The sequence below is a fragment of the Siphateles boraxobius genome, unplaced genomic scaffold (assembly GCF_051911475.1).
Source record: "Siphateles boraxobius isolate OS27281-9 unplaced genomic scaffold, OSU_SipBor_1 8, whole genome shotgun sequence".
Lineage (NCBI taxonomy): Eukaryota > Metazoa > Chordata > Actinopteri > Cypriniformes > Leuciscidae > Siphateles > Siphateles boraxobius.
In genome coordinates, this window is record NW_027509208.1 from 41,298,306 (window position 1) to 41,325,440 (window position 27,135).

Sequence of the window (27,135 nt, forward strand, 5' to 3'; positions counted from 1 at the left end):
CTGCCTTCCGATTGGCTAAATTATACAGTGAATTCTCTTTCTGTTTGTATTTTATTTTTAATGACTATTTTAAGTTTTTGCTTTTAGGTTTTGAACCATACAAAATGTATATACTTATTTTATTAATTTATTTTTAAACACTGTATCATTATTATTTCAGTGAATTCTCACTCGCGTCCCGTCTCTTTAAACCGGCTTCACCGAACTGTCTCCTGATTGGCTGTCAATGACATCACCCTGCGCTTCCGCTCGCGCTCCTCCTCCTTCTGGGCCGGAGTTTCTCTCCATCAGCGCATGACTATCAGCAGTGCGAGGCTTCATTGGTTCAGGATCGTGTCAGTCTTAAGTAATACTAGTGCGGACCCGCTACAAACTCCAGCTACATCAGTGAGGAGAGAGCAAAGCAGGACGGGAGGAAAATGTTGCGGGTCTTTAGCGCCGGTACCGGCTGAACGGCTCAGACTGATCGATAACTCACCAAACACATCGGAAGAAACAAGGCATTGCTGAGAAACGGGCTAAATGTAAGTCTAATGCTCATATTTAACTATGAAGAGTTGTTCGAATTGCTGAGTAGGCTACACACAGTCCCACCCATAATATAGACATATATGATATGCTTTTAGCTCTAGGAAACCTCATATTTAACATAATGCTTATAAAATGACAGTTTCCCCTGAAATCAAACTTAATTTCCGTGCATTACTCACTGTTATCGTCATATCAGTCATGTATGAGGCTGTAGTTGTGATGTCTTGACAGCTTCTGTGCTGTGCAAAGAAAATGATCTGGAAATTGTATGCATTGTCACTGCATGAAATAATGATGATGTCTAGCCATAGATGCAGAAGCTTTTCATATTTTATTCCCAGCACGTCCACATGCTGTGTTTGGGAATGGGCTGTGTGTGTGCTCTTTTGAATTTAATGGGGTCAGCAATTTGGTCTTGTACATTGAGAGTCTCATGCACTTTTGAGGATCCGGAACATGTAGATTTCAGTGCAATACATCATTCTCAAAAGTTCTACACGTCTCCTGCCAGTATTTTAGGTAATTTAAGTGTAAAACTCTTGACAGCCGTTCTGTAGGTTTCCCCTATAAATCAGTGCAGTTTCAGTCGGGCCTGATGAGTACAGGGGTGTAACAATATATCGTGTCACAATAAATCGCAATACAAAAATACAACAATATGTATCGTGGATAGTGACAATATGCATCGTAGATAGTTCACCCAAAATAAAAAATTTGTGTGAGGGAAAAAATCAAGTTTTTAGAGATTAAGTGTCAGTACTACATTAAACTACTATATATAATGTTCAATATAATGTATAATAATGCAATGGGGGAATATTTGTGGATGCTGTTAATGCCAAATGTCTGATGTTACCAGTAAAAAGTGGTACATTATTTTTAATATATCTAGTCAGTGAAAGAGTGCACGCATTCGTCAAAAATATACATATTTTTAAGCTTCAGAATCATGAAGGTTTTTATTCTGGTGTCACGATTGTCCTGTGCATTGGGTTTCCAGCACCAAGTCCAAGCCTATTCATTTAAAAAAAAAATTATTTGTGCCTTTATTGTACAGGACAGTAGCTATTTTTGACAGGAAAGCGAGGGGAACTAGCCTGACAAGCCAGACCCACATCAAGATGTTGGGTCTGGGAACACACCATTGGCAGGGCTCAATCCGAGGGGCGGGATAAACGGTTGTCTTTCAAATTCCCTCTGCAGGCGTTAGGATAGCGCTACAACCAACCAGAGCAACGAAGAAGGTGACGTAGTCAGAGCGACGGACTTCAGTGCCGTTCTTTGTTCTTTTCTCAAAGAAAAGCTTAACTCCAAGCCTTCGAGTCACGGCCAAAGCCGATTAGAACTTTTGAGAATTATATATTGCACTGAAATCTCCAGCATCAGCCGCCATCTTCTTTGTTTTCAAGTAGCAGGGAATTCACTCGGAACCGTCGCATCTCTGCCGTCATTATATTAAAAGCCCGCCCACCGACTCTATACACGATGTGATTGGCCTGACTAGAGTTTGGTTTTTCCAGCTCGCAAACCAACGTAGAGTTGATAGACGACACTGGCTGCAAAATAAAATTTGCTGACGCTAGGGTGCGTCTAGATTTCTAGGCTAGTGGGGAACAGGATTGGCAAAGGACCTGGAGCTTGGAATCGAACACTGGTCGCCAAAGGGCGCAGTTGCGCTACATGTCGGCAGTAACCACGAGGCTATCGGCACCGCAAGCCTATTAAAGGAGTAGTTCACTTTTTAAAAAACTGTTGCTGTTAATTTACTCACCCCCATGTCATCCAAGATGTCCATGTGTTTCTTTCTTCAGTCGAAAAGAAATAAAGGTTTTTGATGAAAACATTCTATGATTTTTCTCCATATAATGGACTTCACTTGGTACCAAACGGTCCAAGGTCCAAATGACAGTTTCAGTGCAGCTTCAAATGGCTTTAAACGACACCAAACGATGCATAAGGGTCTTATCTTGCGAAACGATCTGTCATTTCAAAAATAAATAAAAAAGTTTAAGTTTTATAAGCACAAATGCTCACCTTGCTCTGTTCTGTGATGCGCGTTCGTGACTCTCCTGTTCGAACTCGTTCATCAAAATGAACGAATCTTTTTTCGAGTCATTTCGTTCATTCAACGAACGAAATGACTCGAAAAAAGATTTGTTCATTTTGATGAACGAGCTTATATATATATATATATATATAAGGTGTGACATAGTTAATCTGGTTTATTTCATCATCTTTCTTTTCTTTTCTTTTTTTTTTGGCTAGTAGAAGTTCTGAAGTGGCTAGTAACTTAAAAATGTAGTAGCCAAATTGGCCTGTGAGTGAAAAAGTAAATTTCAAACCCCCCAGTCCCGACTGTTCGTTCCACGACGATGCATCTGATCTGTGTTGTGTTCCTCAGATCGTCTGGTCGTCTGAGTTCTCCGTGGTCTCTCCATGCCTCCGTCTCCTCTAGACGACAGGATTGTGGTGGCGCTGCCAAGGCCTTTACGCCCTCAGGACCTCGGACTGCGCCGGGACACCAGCTCCCTGGAAGAAGCCATCGAGGTGAAGATCCAGGACACCAAGCTTTCGTATATGCCCTCGTCCAGCGGCTCCACGCGCTCGCTGACGTGTGGATGCAGCAGTGCCAGCTGTTGCACCGTGACCACCTACGAGAAAGACGCTCGGGTCAGCGCCAGCAGTCCTAACTTAAACTCTGGCGTCGGGTATGGCGTTCACGTGCCGGTGGGACACGGGAGTGCGCCGAGTCTCACCTCAAACTTGATTAGGGGAGGCATGCGGGTCATCCACCCTAACGAGCTCGCTAAGAAGCTCACGCAATGCCCGCTGGGACACCCGGTCGGCCCAGTTCCCGTTATCATCGACTGTCGACCGTTCATGGAGTTCAACAAGAGCCACATCCGAGGCGCCGTGCACATCAACTGCTCGGATAAGATCAGTCGTCGACGGCTCCAGCAGGGAAAGATCACAGTGTTGGATCTCATCTCCTGCCGGCACAGCAAGGACTCCTTCAAAGGGATTTTTTCAAAAGAGTTGGTGGTGTATGATGAAACAACGGTGGATCCGGGCCGGTTGACGCCCTCGCAGGCCCTGCATGTGGTTCTGGAGTCGCTGAGGAGGGAAGGGAAGGACCCCGTCGTTCTTAAAGGTTAGTTGCTGATGTTGTTGGGAAGTGTTGGGAAACATTTCGATTATTCGAATGCTATTTCTTACGGAATCTGAAAATCTTTTTAAAGGAATAGTTCACCTAAAAATGAAAATTCTGTCATTATTTACTCGCCCTCATGTTGTTCCAAACCTGTATGAGTTTCTTCCTTCTGCTGAACACAAAAAATATATATATATATATACTGAAGAAAATGGTTAACCAAACAGTTGTTGGACCCCATTGACTTCAATAGTAGAAATACAAAAAACTATTGAAGTCAATGACTACCATTAACTGTTTGGTTACAGATATTCTTCAACATATATTCTTTTGTGTTCAGCAGAAGGAAAAAACTAATTTTGGGCGAACTATCCCTTAAAGAAAGAAGTTTAGGATAAGAATTAGAATTTTAAGAACTATAAAAAATCTATGGTTCTGGGGCCGCTGAGGAGGTGTCACGAACTGCTCCGAGACAAGAAGGTTGAGGGTCCAAATGCAGTATTTATTGAACAGGGTAATCCAGATAACAGGCAAGGGTCATACACATTTAATCCAAACAATAACAGATCAGGGCTGAGGCAAAGAGAGAAATCCGAGGGAACGGGCAGAGAATCAGGAGAAACAGGATACAAACGCGCTCAGAAATGCAGTGGAGACACTAATCAAGACTTTGCAGGGAATGACAAGGAACCAGGCTTACATAGGGTGAGCAAACAAGAAGATGAGACATAGGTGAAAACGAGTGATGATGAGTCCGGACAGTGAGTTATGGGAAATGTAGTTTTTGAGGGAATGACAATAGTCTGTTGTGGAGTGCCCTCTGGTGGCTTTCAAGGGCACTCCAGCTGGTGACTGTTATGCCGAGTTCACACTACAGGATTTTAAGCCTTTAAGTCAAGCTCGCCGATAGGTCGGGCTGTAATCGCATGCAAATCTGCGGGTGATCCGCACTCGCCAATCTTTATGTGTAAAATACTAAACGAGGCATCAAAAACGCTCGCCGACGCCAGACAGATATCTAGCATGCTAAATATCTGGAGCTGTCGGCCGACTCGATAGCCTGTGGTGTCAGGTGTCGCGACGAGCAACAGCCAATGAGAGAGCAATGCATGAGGTCACCGAAAGAAAAACAGGCTTTCACCCATATTCTTTTTTCCTGTTTTTTTTAGGGGTTCTGAACAGATCATTGCGCAAACTACTTGCACCGTCAATTTTGTCCCGCTGTCCATTTTCAAATAGACAACTCCTGTTTCGCTTCATTTCCCATTCCACTTCTCGCGTGTGTTTTTGTGACAAAAATTGGTTTGGGGACCAGGTAGAGTCGTTGGGTGACAGAGTTGTTGTCAGCTCGTGTAGTGTGTACCCCCCTGTTGCAGATCATTTACGTAGTGTGACCACCACAACGACTTAAAGACTCCAGAGCAAGTCATGTAGTCTGAACAGCACAGCGATTGATGTGCCGACGTTTAAAGTTGTGTAGTGTGAACTCGTCATTACAGGAGCGAAGGAAAGGACCCCGGCGTTCTTAAAGGTGAGTTGCTGTTGTTGAGTGTGTTGGGAAGTGTTTGGAAACATTTCGATCATTCAAATACTATTTCTTCCGATATCTGAAAGTCTTATTAAAGGGATAGTTCACCTAAAAATTTAATTCTGTCATTATTTGCTCACCCACAAACCTGTATGAGTTTCTTCCTTCTGCTGAACACAGGAAGATATTTTGAAGAACCAAGAACTTGAGTTGTTTGACCCCATTGATCTCCATAGTAGAAATAAAAAAAAATAATAGAAATAGAAAATATCAAAATAGAAGAAAGAAACTCATACAGGCTTGGAACAACTAATTTTTGGGTGAACTACCCCTTTAAGAAAGAATTTTAGGATAAGAATGAGAATTTTAAGAACCTTCAAAAATAAAGGTGATCCCATTTTTGGTTTCCCAGAGAACTTTTAATTAAGATTATTAAAATGTTATTTTAAGAACTGCTCAAGAATCTCTTTCATTCTAAAGTGGATTTTGTGGAATGGAAAGATTCCATGGATGTAAAAAATTCCTCATGGAACCTACGATACCAAAATAAAGAACCTTTTTTTTAAGAGTGTAAGTGCAGTTCTTGAAAATGGAAAAGTTGTTCTCAAATATTTAAAGTTTTACATAATAAGTAAAAAAATTTTTATACATATATATTAGGGGTGGCACGGTAAGGTACATTAAAAAACATCCGAACTGTTCGATTTGCTTGTCTCGGTTCGGTGCGTGTGTGCGTCGCACGGTTCGACGCATGCGCAATGTAACCCCGTGCCCGTGACCCCAGACAGTGTTTACTTTTCGCGCGAAATAAGAGATGTGTGGACAATGGACATACATATGAGGCTTGTTCGACTTGAACCGGCGCTGCACAGACCGATCGATGAATAACATCAAAGTACCGCGAGAGCAACTTTTCAATCACTCTCGCGGTACTTTGATGTCATAAACCGATCGGTCTGTGCAGCGCCGGTTCAAGTCGAACAAGCTTACAGTAAAAGTGGAGTATGAAGAGCTGCAGGTCTCGTCACGTATAGAAATGTCAAGTGGGAGATATAAGGAAGGCTAACCGGAGTTGGAGGATGCGCCAGCGTCGTATAAGTCCGGTGTGTGGGAATATTTCGGATTTCATGCTACCTATGATATTTAAATATATAGCTACAGTGACACCAATTCTAGATAAGAACTCCAGTCATATGTTTCCAAATACTGCACTTTAATTTCAAGTGAAAAAAATGTATACTCACTCTCAGGGAATAGAAGCATTGTTGATACTGTTTTTGTGTTGAGGTTGAACTTGTTTCACTTAATGGATATGCCTTTGCTATTGTTATAGCCTCATTATAGGCAATTATGTGTAACATATTTTGACATATTTAAAAGATAGTGCTTTAAGAGTTTCTCTCTTTTTCTTTTAAAAGATAAACATTTAGTAAGAGCTACACTGACGTTGACAGTTTGATAAATGCAAGTTAATTTTAATCTTTGTGTGCTAAAAATGCACATACTGTAAGTCCCTGACAAATTCAGTTTGTGCATGATTACATGATATACTTTTTTTTAATACTGTATCCTGAATTGTGGATAATTAAGCTATAGCCTATATCATATGCTGAAGTACATTTCTGGAGTGTTAAAGATTAAAAGAAAAAATAACAACAAGAACCGTACAGAACCGAAAACCGTGACCCTAAAACCGTGATACGAGCCGAACCGTGGGTTTTGTGAACCGTGCCACCCCTAATATATATATATATATATATACGAAAACGGAAGACAATGGTGGATATCTTAACTTTAAGATGTGACATGATGTTTTTAAAGTAAATTATTTTCAGGAATTCAAATTCTTTGTAAAAAACATTTCCTTTTCTCGTAAGTTAGAAAATGGCAGTAAAGAGGAATTTTGTTCATGAGAATTGTTTTGTGAATTTAACCCCTGCGTTTGTGGTGCCCTTTTACTTCCACAGACAGTCATTTGAGTCTTGCAGAACTAGAACTAGCTGAATTCTTCACTTCTAGAATGACTCGTTATTTAACGCCTACTTTTTGTTTCACTGGCATATGATCTAATTTTCAAACATCAATCTGTGCTCTCACAGAGGGTGCTATCACCCTCTCAAACATGCCTCTGCTTGGAATTTTTTGAAGCAACGCTTTTTGAATAATCATATGGGAATTTTACATTTTAAAAATTTTTTTGTGTAATATCGGGTTTTCTTGTTGCATGTTTGCCACCGTTTAGCCTTGACTGTTTGTCTCCTACACTACCATTCAAACGTTTGGGGCTATATATATATATATATATATATATATATAGAGAGAGAGAGAGAGAGAGAGATACTTTTATTCAGCAAGAATGCATTAAATTGATCAGAAGTAACAGTAAGACATGCTGTTCTTTTGAACTTTCTATTCATCAAAGAACCCTGGAAAAAAATGTATCACAGTTTCCACAAAAACATGAAGCTGTTTTTAACCTTGATAATAATCAGAAATGTTTCTTGAGCATCAAATCATCATATCAAAATGATTTCTGAAGGATCATGTGACACTGAAGACTGGAGTAATGATGCTGAAAATACAGCTTTGATCACAGAAATAAATTACAGTTGAACATATATTCACATAATTTTTTTTAAAATTGTAATAGCATTTCACAATTTTTACTGTAATTTTGATTAAATAAATGCAGCCTTGGTGAACAGAAGAGACCTTTAAATGACACTGTGCCTTTTGCTTAATTGTATAATATGCATCCAGTCTTCAGTGTCACATGATCCTCAAAGTGATGCTTTTTTTCTCTTCTTTTTTTCTGTGTGACATTGTAAAGCACAGTAAGGCACATTGGTCAACTTGTGTTGTATTAATTGTGCTATATCTTTTTGCATTAATAAGGCTCATGTAGAATGATAGATGGTTTGCTATACATCAACCATATGTTCAGACAGTACAGCACAGTAGACGGTTACATCTACACTCGAACACACTGTAGGCTGTTGAGTATTTGCTGATCTCTCGCTGCGAGGGCCATGTGCTCCTGTGATCTCGGTCCTAGCAGCGCTTCAGTGTTTTTCCTTGTTTGGCTGGTGTGGAGAGTCCAGGGACGATGGCAGAGCGTGTCTGTCTTCTGACGTCTAGCCGCACAACTTTATAGATCTGCTCCAAAACCCAGAGCTGCCTGAATCATAAGTGCATTATTTTTCAAAAGGTAGGGCGCATGAGGCCTTTTATAAGTTACTGTGTTTTGGCCATAATTGTGCATATAAGATAATCCCAGAAGGCAATGCAACAAGCTCTGTGATGAAATCCAATTTTAGTTATAAAACACTATTTACTACAACCAGAGTTGACCAAAGTGCTTTACAACAAACTGACTAAAAAACGGCAATAACACAAGGATAAAAATACAAAGCAGTGAAACATATAACATAATGAACAGGCTGCGAACATAAGACCAGGACAAGAGTGCTTCAACCAGAATTAAAAACCTTATTAATTGATAGATTAGCCTTAAGATGATAGATGCGTCCATAGAAAGGTCACTCAGAAATATTTGCTTTCATTCAGTTTTGTTTAACTATTTTTACATGCTTGAGTATTGCATTAGTTAGCTCACTAAAATAAAACAACATTTTGATTGCATATGTAGTGTTCCAAATCGGCTCCATCTCAGCTGCTATAGGCCGCTCACTAGCTTTTGGAGCGGAGCCGATATGCCAGCCTGTATATATATATATATATATATATATGCAGACATTAGGCCTAGAGAGAGCCTTGCTGTCTACTTCTAAGGCAACAGCCTGAACGTTCTTCACAGGCTACAACTTAAAGGAGAACTCCGGTCAAATTTTAAGTTAATCTTGATCGTTATACCTTTGTATCTCCAAAAGCTCCAGTTTGTGCAGAATAGTGCTGCCAGGGTCCTAATGAGGGTGCGGAAACATGAGCACATTACTCCTATCCTAAAATCCCTTCACTGGCTCCCTGTTCACTTCCGCATAGAATATAAGATCCTCTTGCACACTCACTACTGTCTGCATGGTGCGGCCCCCACATACCTCACTGATCTCCTTTCCCGAAACACCTCCACCCGGACCAGAGCAGGCAAACGGCATGTCCTGGTTATTCCTAGGACACAGCTCAAGACTATGGGCGACAGGGCTTTTAAAGCATCCGCTCCTCGTCTGTGGAATGCCCTTCCAGAACAACTCAGAGCTCCCAAGACTACGGATGTTTTTAAAAAAGAACTGAAAACTTATCTTTTTAGAAAAGCGTATTTTTAAGTGTCTGCGTATTTGTTTTTTGATTTTGTAAGCACTTTGAGATTTGATGTCAAATGTATAGTGCATTATAAATAAAATTCATCATCATCATCATCATCTTTGTGAGTAATGTCTATAGAAAAAAAACGAACCGGATTGGTGCTTGCACCACGGAGCTGTTCCCGCAAATGCCCAGACCTCCCCGCAGCTAAAACGGCAGTTATGGGGCATATACATAAAGAGTGTCTTTGTGCCTCATAACACACACAAAATGCAATTAAAATGTCTGTCCAACATGAACAGGGCCCTTACATGTGAACAAGATGCGTTTAGCAACTTAGCCATTGTTTAAATTCACCTAAACAGTGTTTTAGACGGCTAGCTGTAGTCTCGCGCTGCAGTCCCGTTGGAACTCGGTTGTAGCCAAAGGTAAATAATAGTGTGCAGGTGAAGAAGAAATGGTTCGCGTTTGTGCCGTACAAGGAAGGATGACTACACAGACACAACACAGCGCCCAAATGGAAGGATAAATAAAGTTTACATTACCTCCACAGCAGTAACGTGCGGTGAAATCTTGTCATGGGTAGGCTGTGACCTATCAATGTGGCATATATGTTCATATATTCATTCAGTTAATGTAGCAACCCAAGTTCATATCAGGCATCATCACATCGCTGCCGGCATACAGCAAAGTCAGTCATATGTGAGGCTAATGCACAATCAAATCTAATAATCAAATGAATGGACACATCTATCTTATGACTTATACAACAAACAAATGTTTTGTGCGGGACACAGTAAGAGAGGGAGGCGGCGCGTTGTCAGCGAACCGACAAGCAGCCTAGTCATTCCTTCAAAATGCGCAAACGTGCACAGACAGCCACATACACACTATTGGTCTGGTCACTCTGGGGACGGCGCACCAGGGTATGGAAGAGAGAACATTTTGGTGTCAGCGCACAGCAGGCCTATAACTGTTAGCCCACCATCAGACAACAAACACAAGCCAATATAAGGGTTTTAAAAATAATAAATAAATGAATAATTTACGTTTTAAAGGGGGTGCTTACTTTTATTTATAGACGAAACTCCTTTTCCTCGATTTACTGAAGCCTATAAAACGCATTTGCAGCTGCACAGCTAACGTTAGCACAGTGAGCGTATGGCTCGCTCATAGGCTGTGCTGCGGCAACTGCACATCTAATGGCGCGGGCGCCTCTGACGTGAATGGAGCAGAACAGACTTTCCTCCTGGCTCTTATTTCCATTGAAAAGGAGAGACTCATGAAATTGAGAAATACACCCAACAAACAGGACTTTTACAACAAAGTAATTGACATCTTTGTCCAGAGGGATAGACGCATGGACTTTCCCTTTAGCGACCACAGCTCTTTTTCTTCATAGGACGCTTCCAACGCTAGGCGCCGCTAGATGCTAAGTAGCTTGAAGCGTGGAGTGAGTGAGAGCGAGTGGATCACGTGACATGAAGCACGCTCGGTCTCTGCCTCAATGTTGATAATTCAAGACAGCACGAGAACTGACTGCGCATGCGCAAATCTACGTAAACTACGTTCTATGGACCAAAGAGGCACTGCTAACCTCTGCCTCAATGGCCATGGCCTTGAATTTTCTGCATGAAACAATGATTTTTAGGAGCGAACAATGGCAAAAGGAGTATATTATATGTGTATTCCTGAAAAATTGTGTTACAAAAATTAATATTTGGAATAAAATAAATGCAATTAATAATGTGGTGAATTAATAAAGCTCTTGGAATTAATAAATGTAATGTCAACATTTCCTTTGGTGAGGCACTGCCTACCCTGCCTACCCTGACTGCACGTCCCTGCTCCACAGTGGTTGCGGACGTCTTCGTCCATGGAATCACTTTTATCTTCAACCGGCCCCGCTGTGTTGAGTGTGTGTAGTCATCCTTGTCAAAGTGTTCGCTGCAAATGCGGTAATCTTTAGCGTGTAGTACTTGTATGGGAGTTTGCGCATCAAGTTGAAGTACAACTAGCCACAAATGCAGAATCTCGAGGTCATGGAAAGGAAGACGATGAAAATAAGTTCTTGTATTTTCACATTCTGTTGCCATAATTCGGAACGGCACAAACGCGAACCATTTCTTCTTCACTTGTGAGCAACTCTCCGATCATCACTGACTACGTTTACATGCAGCCAAATTTCGGGTTATGGTCGGGTTAAGGTCACTATTCGGGTTTCTGAAACACTAGGGATAAACCGTTTACATGCGTGAGCAGAGAGAGTTACTCCTGTATACATGGAATTGCAATATCCCGATGTAAACGCGACGCGCGGTTAGCGTCTGGACGTACGGACAACCTTAAGATGCAATATGCGTCATTTCCGATTCTTCTTCCTGTATCCAAAGACAACAACAACAGCAGCACGCGGATAATGAATAGTTCGGGGCAGATAGCGATCGCCTTTGTTTGCGCTTTGGTGCTGGTAACGTTACTGACCTCGCTCCAAAAGTATGCTGTGCTGCGTCTCGCCATGTTTACTTCCGGTATACTGCACGCGGGGTTTTGTATGCGCCGAGAAGTTTCTCTACTCAAAAGACCAAGATTCCTTGCGAATAGAACATGCGCAGAACACACATCACTATGGGGATATGCCGGTGCGCGTTTACATGACCAAAAATTCGGGTTAGAAAAGGGGTACCCCAGGTATACTATCCCGGTTTTTAAAATCCGGGATATGAGCATATTCAGGTTTTTACCGGTGTTTACATGGCCGTTCAAAACCGGGTTATTGCTAATATCCCGGTTTTGAACGGGTTATTGGCTGCATGTAAACGTAGTCACTGCTATTTCTCTCTCACGCGCGCGCGCGATCAGTGCCGTTTTGTTACAGCGATTCTCAAGAATTGTTGCAGTTTCGAATCACCAGTACACTGAACCGAAAACTGCTTCTTTCGGACCCGACATTCGAGAACTGATGATCCCCGCGGGATGAAAGAATTTATGTCATTGCGTGATGACGTAAAATAACCGGTGAACGAGTTTTTTGAACCGGTTCATTGAAACTAGCTGTCCGAAAGAACCGGTTCGCGGAAAAGAACCGGACTTCCCATCACTACTATTATTTACCTTTGGCTACAACGGAGTTCCCACGGGACTTCAGCGCGAGACTACAGCTAGCCGTCTAAAACACTGTTTAGGTGAATTTAAACAATGGCTAAGTTGCTAAACGCATCTTGTTCACATGTAAGGGCCCTGTTCATGTTGGACAGACATTTTAATTGAATTTTGTGTCTGTAATGAGGCACAAAGACACTCTTTATGTTTATGCCCCCAGCTCTGGGCATTTGCGGGAACAGCTCCGTGGTGCAAGCACCAATCCAGTTCGTTTTTTTTTTTCTATAGACATTACTCACAAAGGTATCAAGATTAACTTAAAAATTGCCCGGAGTTCTCCTTTAAGACACAGCGCTAAGCTATTGACACACTACTCTAATTCTCTAACAAAATGACCTAAAATCCAGTGAAAGTGGCTTTGGATAAAAGTGTCTGCCAAATGCAAACTGTTATGTCATGTCGTGTTGTCATGTTATATTTTGTGTCATGTCATGTTTGTTGTTATTTGTTATGTTTGTTGTTATATGTTATGTCATGTTATGTTTGTTATTTTATTCATTATAATTTATAATACCTAGTTTAGTAATATATACTGTAATGTTGTATTTTATATTATATAGTAATATAATAATTATTAATGTTATAATTAATTATGGAGATTATATAATAAAATTATAAGATATTATATTACTTTATTTTATATTTATTATATAAATATATGTGTGTTTGTGTATTTTATATAATATAGTAGTGTATATATTATAATTTAATATAATTAAGAAGTTCTAAAAGTAGTATTATAGTATAATTAATTAAATTAAGAATTATTTAAGGAGATTATATTATAAAATGGAAATTAACATTGATATATTATACAATTATACAGTTTATAATACCTAATTGAATTATATATAATGCTGTATTTTATATTATATAGTAATATTATAATGAATTGTTATAATTATCGTGAGGATATATATTATACAATTATACTTAATTTAATGATATTACTATAATATACAATACAATATTATATATTATATCATAATTGTTATAATTAGCTATAAATAAGATTCTGTTTTAGAAAAGTATGATTTAATTATACAAATTATAATTTATAATGCCTAATTAAATTACATATTTTATTATTTTATATGAATCATTCTATAAATTAGTTTGTGACCGCATACTTTTTACATTTAAGCACTGAATTTCTGTGGAATGAACCGCTTCACTGAGGTTCTCGCACTGCATTCTGGGATAGCTCTCTCTGGGAAGGTTACATGAGATGCTAATCAGCTCTTTCACTCTCGTCCGCTGTGTGCGTGTTATCGAGCCAATCACGGCTCTTGCAGAATACTTGAAGATAACAGCCGTTTGTCTGAGAGACTGCAGACTCCCTGTGCTTCTGAACGACACAATATTGCCCTGAATCTCATGGAGCTCCGCGGGAAAGGCCACACATTTAATAATTCCTCCATCAGTCAAGAGGATCTTGAGAATTTTCATTTTAGGTCTTGAACTTTCAGAAGGGTTTAAAAATGGAGCGACTTTGCAGTTTGTAATCATTCAGTAAATCATGTGGTGTTTGCCAGTTTGTGAATGACAGACTTTCAGAACATCTGAGCAACCAAATGTTGCTTGTGTAATGCAGTGCTGTATCCATGCAGACATTTGGCAGTGTGTTTTTTTTTTTAGTGGTGCGTGCTTTTGCTTCACGCTCTAATAACTATTGCTCATTGAGGATAATCATTTGAACAAAAGTGTAAAATTCACTTTTAAATTGTTTTTGAATATATTTATGTCTGCAGTGTGTGAACAAAACCACCATATTGTGGTAAAATCCCTTCCACCCGTTTGTTATTTGCCCCATAAATCATAAGCAGTGACGCCACATTGCACAGGCCCCGCCCTATGACTGATGACAGACTCCGCCCTATTAGCATAAACTCCGCCCCTCAGTAGCTGTACACAGTCCGCCATGTTTATCTCTTTCCAGAGCATTTAACAGCTAAATGATTTTCTGTTTTTTCTTCTTGTTTGATTAATTTTAACAGCATGTATGGCAGTAGGTGCTGTATATTATGCTGCTTTAATACTCATCTAATATACACATGCAATTTCTTTCCCTGCTGTTTACATTCACAGATGTAACCAGCTGTGTTTATGTGAACTTTGTGTTTTGGACATAACTTTGTGTTTTGGACATAACTTTGTGTATTTGACAGTTTAAGCTGAATAAGATGTGAAAGAGAACTAATACTCAAGGGAAGCGCCGTCTGACATCCAGCTTTCTGTGTGTCTGCTTCGGATGTGTGCGCTCTGAAAACCATATATCAGAAGTTTAGACTGACATGGCTTTAAAACGCATGCAGATATTCAACTTTCATGATTATAAAGAACTAAAATGTCACACGAGCGTGAACGTGATAGAGATTATAATCAAAACCAAACAGATAGTTTGTTTGTTAGAACAGTTTCAGTATCCGAGGCACGAGCTGTACAGGCTCCGCCCTCTTCTGTAAAGGGGGCGGAGCAGCAGCTCATTTGCATTTAAAGAGACATGCACAAAACAGCACGTTTTTCCTTCCACTCAAAAATTGGCATTTGTATAATAAATGATCTGTGGGGTATTTTAAACTGAAACTTTACAGAAACATTCTGGGGACACCTATAGCTTATATTACATCTTGTAAAAAGGGGCATAATAGGTCACCTTTTAAGTGTAACTGTGAAGAAATTCATCCTGATTTGTATTGTTACAGTGCCGGCAGTATATGTAAATGAACGTTTAATTCGTTCTCCGTGTTCTCCTGGACCGAGAAATTAACCTTTTCACAGCTCCGGGGCTTTTGTGAAAACTGCATTTTTGTATCTCCGATCAACAGAGGGTTATTAACAGAATAGTTATTGTAAAGGTTTGTTTATCACTGAAAATTGTATCATACTTCGTCTACTCTTTAAACAGCATCATAGTAAAAATGGACCTCGATGGCAACCGATTTCTATGCATTGGGCAGCACTGACAGAACGGCAAAGATGCGTTTTCGTGGATCATCTGAATACACGTTTTAACCTCTTTCAACCCCTTCCGAAAGACGAAAACGCATTAGACCGGATTGCTTTCGTAGTGTAAACGCTGTTGTGATCGAATGTGTTTAAACAGCCACAAAAAAAGACTTCTCTCAGTCTACTGATCTAATGCATGAACATTATGGGAAGAGCTCTAGTCAGACGGGATTTAAACTTTATCGGCTGGAGACCCAAGTTTGGTTTGATGATGAAAAACGTACTAAACACAATGTTGTCTCTCCATTCCTGATGTCTAACACACACTCACAGCGTTCGGCTGGTGTCGCGTCTGTCAGAGCAGAAACTAAAGCTGATGCTCTCTGTATATTTCTCTGTCGTCTCCAGTCATGTTCATATGTAAATTGCCCAAGCTTTTTTCGATTCATTGGATTAAAAGATCTCAAATAATCCATACATTTACTCGCCCATAGACCCTCCCCTCGAAGAAATCAGGACAGTTAAAAGTGGACAAAAGAGAAGGATTAAAACAACAGGTGTAAACGGGAATGTTTCCCTCGTCTACTGCATCGTCCTCTGCCTTTTTAAGAAAGCATTTTATTTATTCTTTTTGCGGCGTAGTTGTTCACCTGGATTTAACAGCGCTTCGTCAGAAGTAGCCTACGAATACAACAGCCGTTTTTAAAATCCTATCCAATGGTTGAAAGCACAGGAGTAAACACGGTCACTGGTGGGTCGTGACGCTGTCAATCAAAATGTGGAGCGGTGATTCGTTCCATGTGTTTCTGTCAGAAAACAAATGGATAATTCGGTAAATTTAAATTTAAAAGAATTTATCAACTTGTTTCCTGCTGTGGTTGTTTTAATTCACATCCTTTCTAAAAATATGAAAGTTTTTGGTTTAATATATTCTTAATATATAAGACTGTCAATGATCTAATTTCATGTTGTTTTATATTTTATTTGTTTCGTTGGATTTTAGTTGGACTTTCAGAAATGGTGATCTGCATGATGCCTTTGGGCTCAGTGATTTTGAATTTAAATGTCATGTGAAATAAAGAAATGTAATGTTACATTGTGATGTAATGGTGTTTTCTGGAAGGGACTAAAGAATTTGAATCAGCTGACAGGCAGAATACAAATGTTTTTATTAAGTTAGATAAACATTATATAACAGTTTCAGGTTATGTTTTAGTGTTGGTAACATGTCCCACATTGTTCCACACAAACTTATAATCGTCCCACATTTGGTTTGTTTGATTGTGGTCACTCTACCCTTCACTGAAACCGAAAGTATCTCACTCCCGCTAAACGTTTACTCGTTAAAATCTTGCACCAAAACAATGCAAGTCGACACCATTATAACTAAAAGTTTGCTAAGAAGTATTTCCTACTAAAGCAAGGCAGTATTAGACTGGTCAAGCGTATCCATATCAGACTGGTCGACGACGGCAACATGCCCAGTGCATTATGGGTATTGAAGTTTTCTTGCCTATAAAGTAAAAGGGAACACAATAACATTTTTTCCTTGTTTTCTTCAGTCAGGTAGCACCGATTTAATTTTTTTTCACCTTTCTACTTTATAGGCAGACAAGTTTTATTGAAAGCCCATTTTGTACAGTACTCATTTATTACATTAAATTATAGCTAATGATATAGCTTAAGTATTGGAATAGCTTACCCTTACATGTTAGGGACGCTGACTCTGTACATGTTTTTAAAATACAGCTTAAGACACATTTGTTTGCCATGGCATATTCTTCTTTTTGATGCTAATCTTTATTATTGTATTACTATTATAAGCACATTGGTCAACATGTGTTGTTTTAATAGTGCTATATGAATAAGTGACATTAACATTTTTGAGTATCTGTTGAGGAATATCGCTTGTACAGACTTGCCAACTTCTGCCAGGCAGATGTTTTAGAGGTTTTGAAAGATTTGAGTCTCAGTGCTTTTCAGAGAAATTTGGATGGGAGATATTTACAGTCTGGCTCTTTTAGAAATGATATCAGTGGGTTTCTAAAAATGAACAGGCGTTGAAGGTGCTTTCCTGCATGTAGTTAATGAGAGATTGTGTCACCGCAGGAACCCCCTTCAGTCTCAGTGGATGATGATGATGATGATGATGATGATGATAAATGACAGGTTAACAGGTGCGACAGGTTTCACATTTGACTAACTGAAATTTAACTGACTATAACTTCACACCCTTTATTCATCGACGTTTATTACCGGAAGAAGCACAGATGTCCAGTGTGACAGGTTACACATTTATTAATTTGCTTGTTTGCTGATGATTGTTCTTTGTCATCTGTGTTACAGCTGTTGTTTGCTGAGAGAGCTCAGGGTTTTTCCAGCCAGTATGAAAGCCCATAACATAACTTGGAAAAAATGGAGATTATAATCATAAAATAAGATATAAATATACTAATTATAATTTATTATACCTAATATAGTAATATTTATTGTTGTGTTTTATATTGTATAGCAACAACATAATTTATATTTAATAATATTATAACTAAATACTACAATATTAAGTATATAATGTAATTGTAATTGATATTATATAATTGTAATTAATTATCGCTTTAGGTAAGAGCGTCTCATAAATGCTTAATTGTAAATGTAAATTATAGAAATGTATATTATAAAATTGAAATAGAGATATTGTTATATTATATACTTATATAATAATAATAAATACCTAATATAATGATATATAATGTTGTATTCTATAGTATATAGTAATATTATGATGAATATTTTTTAACTGATTTTTAAGTATTATAAAATGGAAATGGAGATTAAATTAGATTGTTATAAGACAAAATTATTATACACAAATTATTATCTGAAATGTCTAATAATAATATAATATGTTGTATTTTTTGTTGTATAACAATATTATAATTTATATTTAATAATATCATAATTAAATAATATAATATTAAGGACATAACATAATTATAATTGTATAATATTAATTAGAATTAATAATGTTTTAAATAATTATCGCTTTGTATAAAAGTGTCTGCTAAATCCTTAAATGTAAATTATAGAGATTATATTATAAAATGGAAAAAGAGATTATATTATGTGACATAATTTAAAATACTTGATATAATATATATATATATATATATATATATATATATATATATATATATATATATATATGCGAAATTTCTGTCATATTTTTATTCATGTTTCTTAAATGTGAATTTATGACCTAATATACAGTAATGTGTTAAGCACTGACTGGTCTCAGGAGATACTATTAATCATTCAGCATGCAAATAAAACCGATCTGTCACGCGATCTAGAATTTATTCAACCTGAAATGCAAATTGCATGCAAATTCTTTAGTGTGTGTGTGTGTGTGTGTGTGTGTGTGTGTGTGTCACCTGACCTCAAAAACAGGACACATCTCTTATGATGAGAAAAATGAGCACACAACTGCCTACACTTTTATAGGCGGTTGCTAATGTATGACAGACATGTTCATTTAAACACTATAACAAGTGAATTAAAGTGTCATGCTTCTGCAAGGAGATTTAATTTTGATATATTAACTATAGTTTTAGAGGTTCTTTCTTTTAGTGTTGTGCAGTGATGTTTGTATTTTTTTGTTATTGTGAACCTAAATAAATTAAAGGGGTCCTATAATGCCCTAATAAGGAGCTACAAGAGCTTGTGTGTGTGTGTGTGTGTGTGTGTGTGTGCGCAGCTCTGATTACCTCACACGGACTGAAACTTTTAGCCTTTTATGTTCACACCGGAGTCAGACATAGATGGAGAGACTCAAAAAGAAGTAACAACATGTAGAATGCAACAGGACATTTCTGAATGGTTATTTGATGAATTTATGAAGCTTATGTTAAGTTAACTATCTTCTACTCATTGATTAGCATATTCTGTCATGATAATCTATAAATCGTGTTCCGGGGGCGGGTTTATGTAAATTTTAGGGTTTGTGATGTCACTAACCTGAGAGAAAGCTTTTGTAGTCCTTACCAGCCGTTTGGTTGTAGTCCTTAAAAAACGATTTCTGTAAAAGGAAATATCTTCCTTATATGTTGTTTATGCTCAAACAGCAACATTACACACTAACTAAAGTTAAGAAAGTGAAATCATAATCAACCACCCCTTTAACGGTGCTATATGTAACTTCTTTACTCTACTAAAGCATAAAAATATATTCATATACTCTTTTCTCTGAAAAACACTTCTACAGCCATTTATTTTACTTATTATTTTACACGTTCCATGTTGACAGTCGATTTTTGTTTTGGTCTGTGTGACTCCGCCCACTGCCAGTTCACCCAATAGTATTTCAACACCCCGGGATGCCAGTTAGCAGGAAACATTGTTGCCATGGAAATGAGCAAACAAACTGGGTCAGAGATTGCAGATCCCACACAACCTAAAAAGCCTCGATATCCATCTAAAAATATCTATGAACGAGAAAGGCGGATAAATCAACTCATTAACTTAAAGTCTGTAAGTCTCTCGGCTTTCATTGTCAATTGCGCTCGTTTCTGTTGTGTGTCCTTAAACTGGCAACACCCCCGTGAGCGTTTAGTCTGAGGAGGAAACAACGATCTCTGATATTTTGTATTTGGACTGCAGTACCGATTTCGACCACTAGCTGTCATTCTTACAGACTGCACCTTTAAATTAGGGTGACCAGCTAAATCTAAGCTGTTGTCCCGAAAATTATACTTAAGCTGTTGTCCCGAAAATTATACTAAAGCAAAATCTTAAGTAGTTATTGTCTGATAAAATATTAAAAACTGTCCGTGGAGGTTGAGTCGTCCTCATTGGCTGAACCATCTCTTTTCTTTTTTTGAATCTCTACAAAGATACCGTAGGCGCGAATTTAGTTATGCATTGATAAGCAAATTTTCATTCATTCGTTTCGTTGACATGGCTGGTGTACCAGAACCAAAACACGCCGTTTTTTTGTGGCAGACTAAAGCCACAGAGTTCTGTTGGAGTACTGTTCACACGGAGACGCGTTTAGCTGTATACGTACAAATTTTGTATCGTATTGGCGTTTCGTCCAGACGGATCCGGCGTTTTGGGACACTGAAACTGCTATTTTTTTAAACCAGGTCCTAGAGTGGATAAATCTGAAACCGACACCCTTGCGTTTTCGTGTGTACGGCCAATCCGTACATTTTGTGAAATGATGTCATCACACCACGTTTCATCTTTAGTCACACACGGCTACGTCACACGTAACAGCAACAACAATGGCGCGGACTATATGGTTGTGATCGTGCTGCTGAAGCTACTGAGCCTATTACCTTCACTAAAGCAATATCTTCTGCTCCTATGCTACTACGGTGAGCAATCTTCGTCTTCACCTTGCTGTCGTGTTGGGTTCGTATAGTGCGTGCAAGGTTATGCGCATGCTCCAAGTCTTCTTCTCCTTGTTTAGTCTAACAAGTCTTTATCTCTCTGGCAGAATTACAGCACCACATACTGGTCTGGCATGTATACCACATCGTTTTCAGTCGGTTTCAGTGGTTTCGTGTGCACGCATTTATTTCTTAAGACGACGCCGTTTTACGAAAAAAATGTAGGACATGGAAAAAAAAAGATCGGATAGGGAAAGCTCTGGCTTCGTGTGGATGTGGCCTAAAGACTAATGACAGACTGTTGATCTTTAAATAAAAATATGTTAAGGTTGGAAATTAATTTTCTTTTATTATAGGCTATGTAGTCTAATATCATAGTAACCCCTACTTTAAAGTAATGAGTGTTTTTGCATTGGTCTCTTATAGGAGGCCTTTCCGGGTTCCGGCAGAACCACGATGATCTGTGTGAACACTCGCTTCACCTGGAGGAAGGACCGGACGGCAGTACCGCGATGGGCCTGTCGGGGGCGCTACCTCATTCCCTGCCCTCCACACCTGACATCGAGAACGCAGAGCTGACGGCCATCCTGCCCTTCCTTTACCTGGGCAACGAACGCGACGCTCAAGACCTGGAGCTGATGCAGCGCATGGACATCGGGTTCATCCTGAACGTCACCACACACCTGCCGCTCTTCCACTACGAGCTCGGCCTCTTCAAATACAAGCGCTTCCCCGCCACCGACAGCAACAAGCAGAACCTGCGCCAGTACTTCGAGGAGGCTTTCGAGTTCATAGGTATGATGATTAAAGAGAAGAGCGGGGGAATCTCATGAAACCTGACGAGAACATGTTCAGGTCATATCTCAGCCCCAAAGTCAACATGAGAAAGAGGAATTAAACTTTACTGGAACAAAAACAAGCCTTTTTTTAAGACAAAGACTAATAAGCCTCTCTCTCTCTCTCTCTCTCTCTCTCTATATATATATATATATATATATATATATATATAAATAATTTAAATCACAAATTATACACGATTATTATACATAATATACTTTCAAATTGAAAATTTGAATTTTTATATATATATATATTCAATTACTAATGAATTATTTAATATAATTGTAATAAAACATAATATTAAAAAATTATAATTAAAAGCATTATAGTTTACATTTTTTCTGTGCAATTTATATATACGTAAGTTCTTATTAAATATTACAATATATATAATTAATAATAAAAAATAATTATAATAAAACATTAAACATGCATTTTATGTATAATTATACATATTACAAATAAGATAATTAATATATAATACATATTTATAATTAATCATTTTTTTAATTCATTTTTATTTAATTAATTATAAAAATAATAGTTACAATTTATGTATAATTATATGTATATATATATATATATATATATATATATATATATATATATATAACACATTATATACAATTAATAATTAAATTATATTAACTAAATTATAATTAAAATGTAATTCTCCCTTTTTTCACAAACTAATATGTACACCTCTCTCTCTCTCTCTCTCTCTCTCTCTCTCTCTCTCTATATATATATATATATATATATATATATATATATATATATATGAAGTAAAAGGGAGACTTTAGAGAGCAGAGGCATTAGTGACTTAACAAATGGTTTAGTAATTGAAATATTTCTGGCATTCTCCTAAAAGACAGTGACGGTGGGCCTGTTAAACTCAACAGCTCCATCATGTTTAAAGTCTTGATTTCTGCTCAAGCTCATTCTGGTGTGTTTTCTGTCCACAGAAGAGGCTCATCAGGCAGGTCGAGGACTCCTCATTCACTGCCAGGCCGGTGTGTCTCGATCCGCCACCATCGTCATCGCATACCTGATGAAACACACCTGGATGACCATGACTGACGCCTACAAGTTCGTCAAATCCCGGCGACCCATCATCTCGCCAAACCTCAACTTCATGGGTCAGCTTTTAGAGTTTGAAGAAGACCTGAATAACGGCGTTACTCCACGTATACTCACGCCCAAACTCACCGGCGTCGAGACCGTCGTATAGGATCTCCTATTCCCACATGGAATATGCTCTCGTTGCCATTTTAGACACTCTTTTGGACGAGGATTTGGAGACTTGCATGAGGAAAACGACCCGTCCTGTGAGTGTTCAGCCAAACACTGTGTTGCGGTCACTTTTGATGGCTCTCGGCCACTGGTGCTGGCTAAAGCCCCCAGAGGAGTCTGGGAAATCGAGGCTTGTATCATTCTTCTAAATCTATTTTTATACTGGAGAGCGATTACAGCACTGTGCAATAATCAACAACCGGGTGTGTGATGATGTGTATATAACGATACGATACTGAGACTTCCGGCCCACCTGGTTAGATGTGCTTCTTATTATGAAGCACGTCTAGCACGTTATGCTCGTGAGTTTTTGTCATGGGTCTTTTCATTTAAGTTCAGTTTAGATGACGCGATGCACTGATTTTCTTTTTTATGACATTTAAAATAGTCACCAGTTGGGATGCACCGATATTAACATTTTGGCCGATACTGATAACTCTTAATATTTAAAAGCTGATAACTGAGAATTCTTTAAATTTAAAAGCTGATAACCGAGAATTCTTTATATGCGAAAGCCGATAACCGAGAATTCTTTGTATCCGAAAGCCGATAACCGAGAATTCTTTATATCCGAACGCCGATAACTGAAAATTCTTTATATCCGAACGCCGATAACTGAAAATTCTTTATATCCGAACGCCGATAACTGAAAATTCTTTATATCCGAAAGCCGATAACCGAGAATTCTTTATATCCGAAACCCGATAACCGAGAATTCTTTATATCCGAACGCCGATAACTGAAAATTCTTTATATCCGAAAGCCGATAACTGAGAATTCTTTATATCCAAACGCCGATAACTGAAAATTCTTTATATCCGAAACCCGATAACCGAGAATTCTTTATATCCGAAAGCCGATAACCGAGAATTCTTTATATGCGAAAGCCGATAACTGAAAATTCTTTATATCCGAAAGCCGATAACCGAGAATTCTTTATATCCGAAAGCCGATAACCGAGAATTCTTTATATGCGAAAGCCGATAACTGAAAATTCTTTATATCCGAAAGCCGATAACCGAGAATTCTTTATATCCGAAAGCCAATAACCGAGAATTCTTTATATCCGAAAGCCGATAACCGAGAATTCTATATATCCGAAAGCCGATAACCGAGAATTCTTTATATCCGAAAACCAATAACCGAGAATTCTTTATATCCGAAAGCCGATAACTGAGAATTCTTTATATCCGAAAGCCGATAACTGAGAATTCTTTATATCCGAAAGCCGATAACTGAGAATTCTTTATATCCGAAAGCCGATAACTGAGAATTCTATATATCCGAAAGCCAATAACCGAGAATTCTTTATATCCGAAAACCAATAACCGAGAATTCTTTATATCCGAAAGCCGATAACCGAGAATTCTTTATATCCGAAAGCCGATAACCGAGAATTCTTTATATCTAAAAGCCGATAACTGAGAATTCTTTATATCCGAAAGCCGATAACTGAGAATTCTTTATATCCGAAAGCCGATAACTGAGAATTCTTTATATCCGAAAGCCGATAACTGAGAATTCTTTATATCCGAAAGCCGATAACTGAAAATTCTTTATATCTGAAAGCCGATAACTGAAGATTCTTTATATCTGAAAGCCGATAACCGAGAATTCTTTAAATCTGAAAGCCGATAACTGAGAATTCTTATAACTGAGAATTCTTTATATTTGAAAGCCGATAACCGATATTTTGACCGATAAATCTAAATCCAAATTTTTATATAATTTTGAGAACCTGATTACAAAAACAAAATTCTCATCAGTAAAAGCCATGTCCCAAACACAATTATATAAAGTTCTCATTATAATTTATGTAGATGATATATGACAGATTTTTGTGCTGTACATGTTGCACTTTACTGTATTTTCCTTTTTTGAAGTGATTCCAATTATATTTCAAGCAATTCAAACCCATCATGTTGAACAGGGCGCATCTGAAGTGTCTCAGCTGAAGGAAATAATACATTATTTATCAGCTTTAATATATCAGCCAAATGTTCTTATCGGGCCGATAACGATAACATTAAAAATGATATTGGCCGATACCGATATGACGACCAATATATAGTGCATCTCTAGTCACCAGCTTTATACATGTTTGTGTGAGCATTTATGTCTTTATTATCGCTGACAATCAGAACAAACCTAATTTTAATGTCCTTTCAAAATAAAGGATTGCATGAATACTACAGCCATTTGGACAAGAAGTATATTAATATTATATCATCATCCAAATATAGATTAAACCAGTTGCTTGAAGATTAAACGAGTGATTAAATGACATGAAAGTGAGTAAATGATTTTAATATTCCTATTTGGTTTTTTAAGTCACCGTTGCACTTTCGTATTTGTACTTCCGCTTCTGTAAGTGTGTGTTTGAGAACACATGAGAACAGTATATTATGCTTGTATGTATTTTTATGTTTTTCGGCTTGGATGATTCACTGTGAACCGTGTAAAGTCCGGACGCTTGATGTTTGCGCGTGCACACACACACACACACACACACACACACACACACACACACACACACACACACACACACACACACACACACACACACACACACACACACACACACACACACACACACACACGTCAGCTGTCAGTAAGAATTGTGCCTCTATCGGTGCCTTAACTCATAATCTGTGACTTTAAACGGCTTTAAACTCTTCTTAAATTCACTGTAGCGCAAGGCTGTTTCTGTGAGGTTTAAATATGCTAGAAAAGTCAAAAGGTTGATTTTTTTTTTATCACGGTTATGTGTGGTTTTGAATCGGGACAGTGTTGGACAGTACCTTCTTATTTTCTCAACTAAAACGCTGTGAAATAACAAAACTCTGGGCTTGTCAAAATGTCAAAATTCACGAGAACAGATTATCATTATATGTTCAAAATCATCAAAATCATGGGCTTTTCAAAAAAATACAGTTTTCAGATTTACACAAACCTGCTGCACTTTTTAACAAATTGCTAATTGCTGTACAACTAGAATTGATACTAAAATTGGACCTTGAACATATATTTTTATATATACAGATATATATATATATATATACACACACACACACACATAAATATACACATACACACACTGACTTAACTTAAAATAGTTACCAGAGATCCTCATAATCAGTGAAAGCAGTCTGTATTATTATTATTATTATTATAAATAATAAAAGCCCAGCCAGCATACTTACTAATCTAACTCTATACTGATCAGGCCATTAGAAATAAACATGGTTGCATTCAAACCAGTAGATCAGACACTGTGTAAATCTCAGAAAACATCCTTCTCTCTCTCTCTCTTTCTTTCTGCAGCTTCAGTCTCCAATAACTCAGCAAGATCATTGAATGAACATGTTGGATGATAAAAACCGAATGCAAAGCACATTTGTAATATCTTATGCTTTCCTGTATATTTTCTAAATCGTGCAGATTCTGTTCCTTTGATGTTTGGCTGATGTGAAAGGTGTGTTTGTGTTGAAGCGCTGGTTTCATGTCACTGGTGTCTCACTGTGTTTGTACGATCGACCCGGAGCATCTGAATCCGCCTCAAGGATTTAAAGGGCAAAAACTCTCCGGTTGCGCTCATCCCATTTTGCAGCCGCATACGGTACACATATTTGCTAATGGATTTCTATGCATTGTTTATATTTTTGCACTGACTTAAAAAAAAAAGCCTTTGATTTCTTTTTTTATTATTATTATTATTTTTCCCACAAAGGTGCTATGACGCTGGAGGCCTTCCACAAGGTTTTTGCATGACCTGCTTTGGTAAAGTGTCTTCCTGTAAGCCAAGAGCTCTCTTTAAATGTCAGAGTTCAAAACACTGTTATTTTGTAATGTGGGGTTTGGAAATAAACAACAAAACTAAACGATTCTGAATTACTTATTCAGTGTTTATGGTTGCATCACTGTAACTATATTTGTTACTCAATAACTCTGTGTATCCACCCAGCAACATGATTTAGAAAAAAAACACTTTAGCAATTGCATAGCAACACCCTGGCAACCAGCCACAA

The 27,135-nt window shown here is 38.0% G+C and overlaps 1 protein-coding gene across 1 annotated transcript; it reads left to right on the forward strand.

Moving 5' to 3' along the window:
- dusp10 (dual specificity phosphatase 10) lies at positions 1-25,297 on the forward strand. Its single transcript, XM_077219524.1, has 4 exons — positions 1-524; positions 2,933-3,682; positions 21,401-21,769; positions 22,780-25,297. The coding sequence occupies exons 2-4, from the start codon at positions 2,968-2,970 to the stop codon at positions 23,043-23,045; spliced, it is 1,350 nt and encodes a 449-aa protein (XP_077075639.1). The 5' UTR covers positions 1-524; positions 2,933-2,967; the 3' UTR covers positions 23,046-25,297.
- Positions 25,298-27,135: the final 1,838 nt, after the last annotated feature.

What these genes read in the sequence shown, in the direction of transcription:
- dusp10 (XM_077219524.1), top strand. Translation starts at nt 2,968, where the DNA reads ATGCCTCCGTCTCCTCTAGACGACAGGATTGTGGTGGCGCTGCCAAGG. An exon ending in GGACCCCGTCGTTCTTAAAG is followed by an intron (nt 3,683 to 21,400) that starts GTTAGTTGCTGA and finishes GGTCTCTTATAG; the next exon opens with GAGGCCTTTCCGGGTTCCGG. An exon ending in GGAGGCTTTCGAGTTCATAG is followed by an intron (nt 21,770 to 22,779) that starts GTATGATGATTA and finishes TTCTGTCCACAG; the next exon opens with AAGAGGCTCATCAGGCAGGT.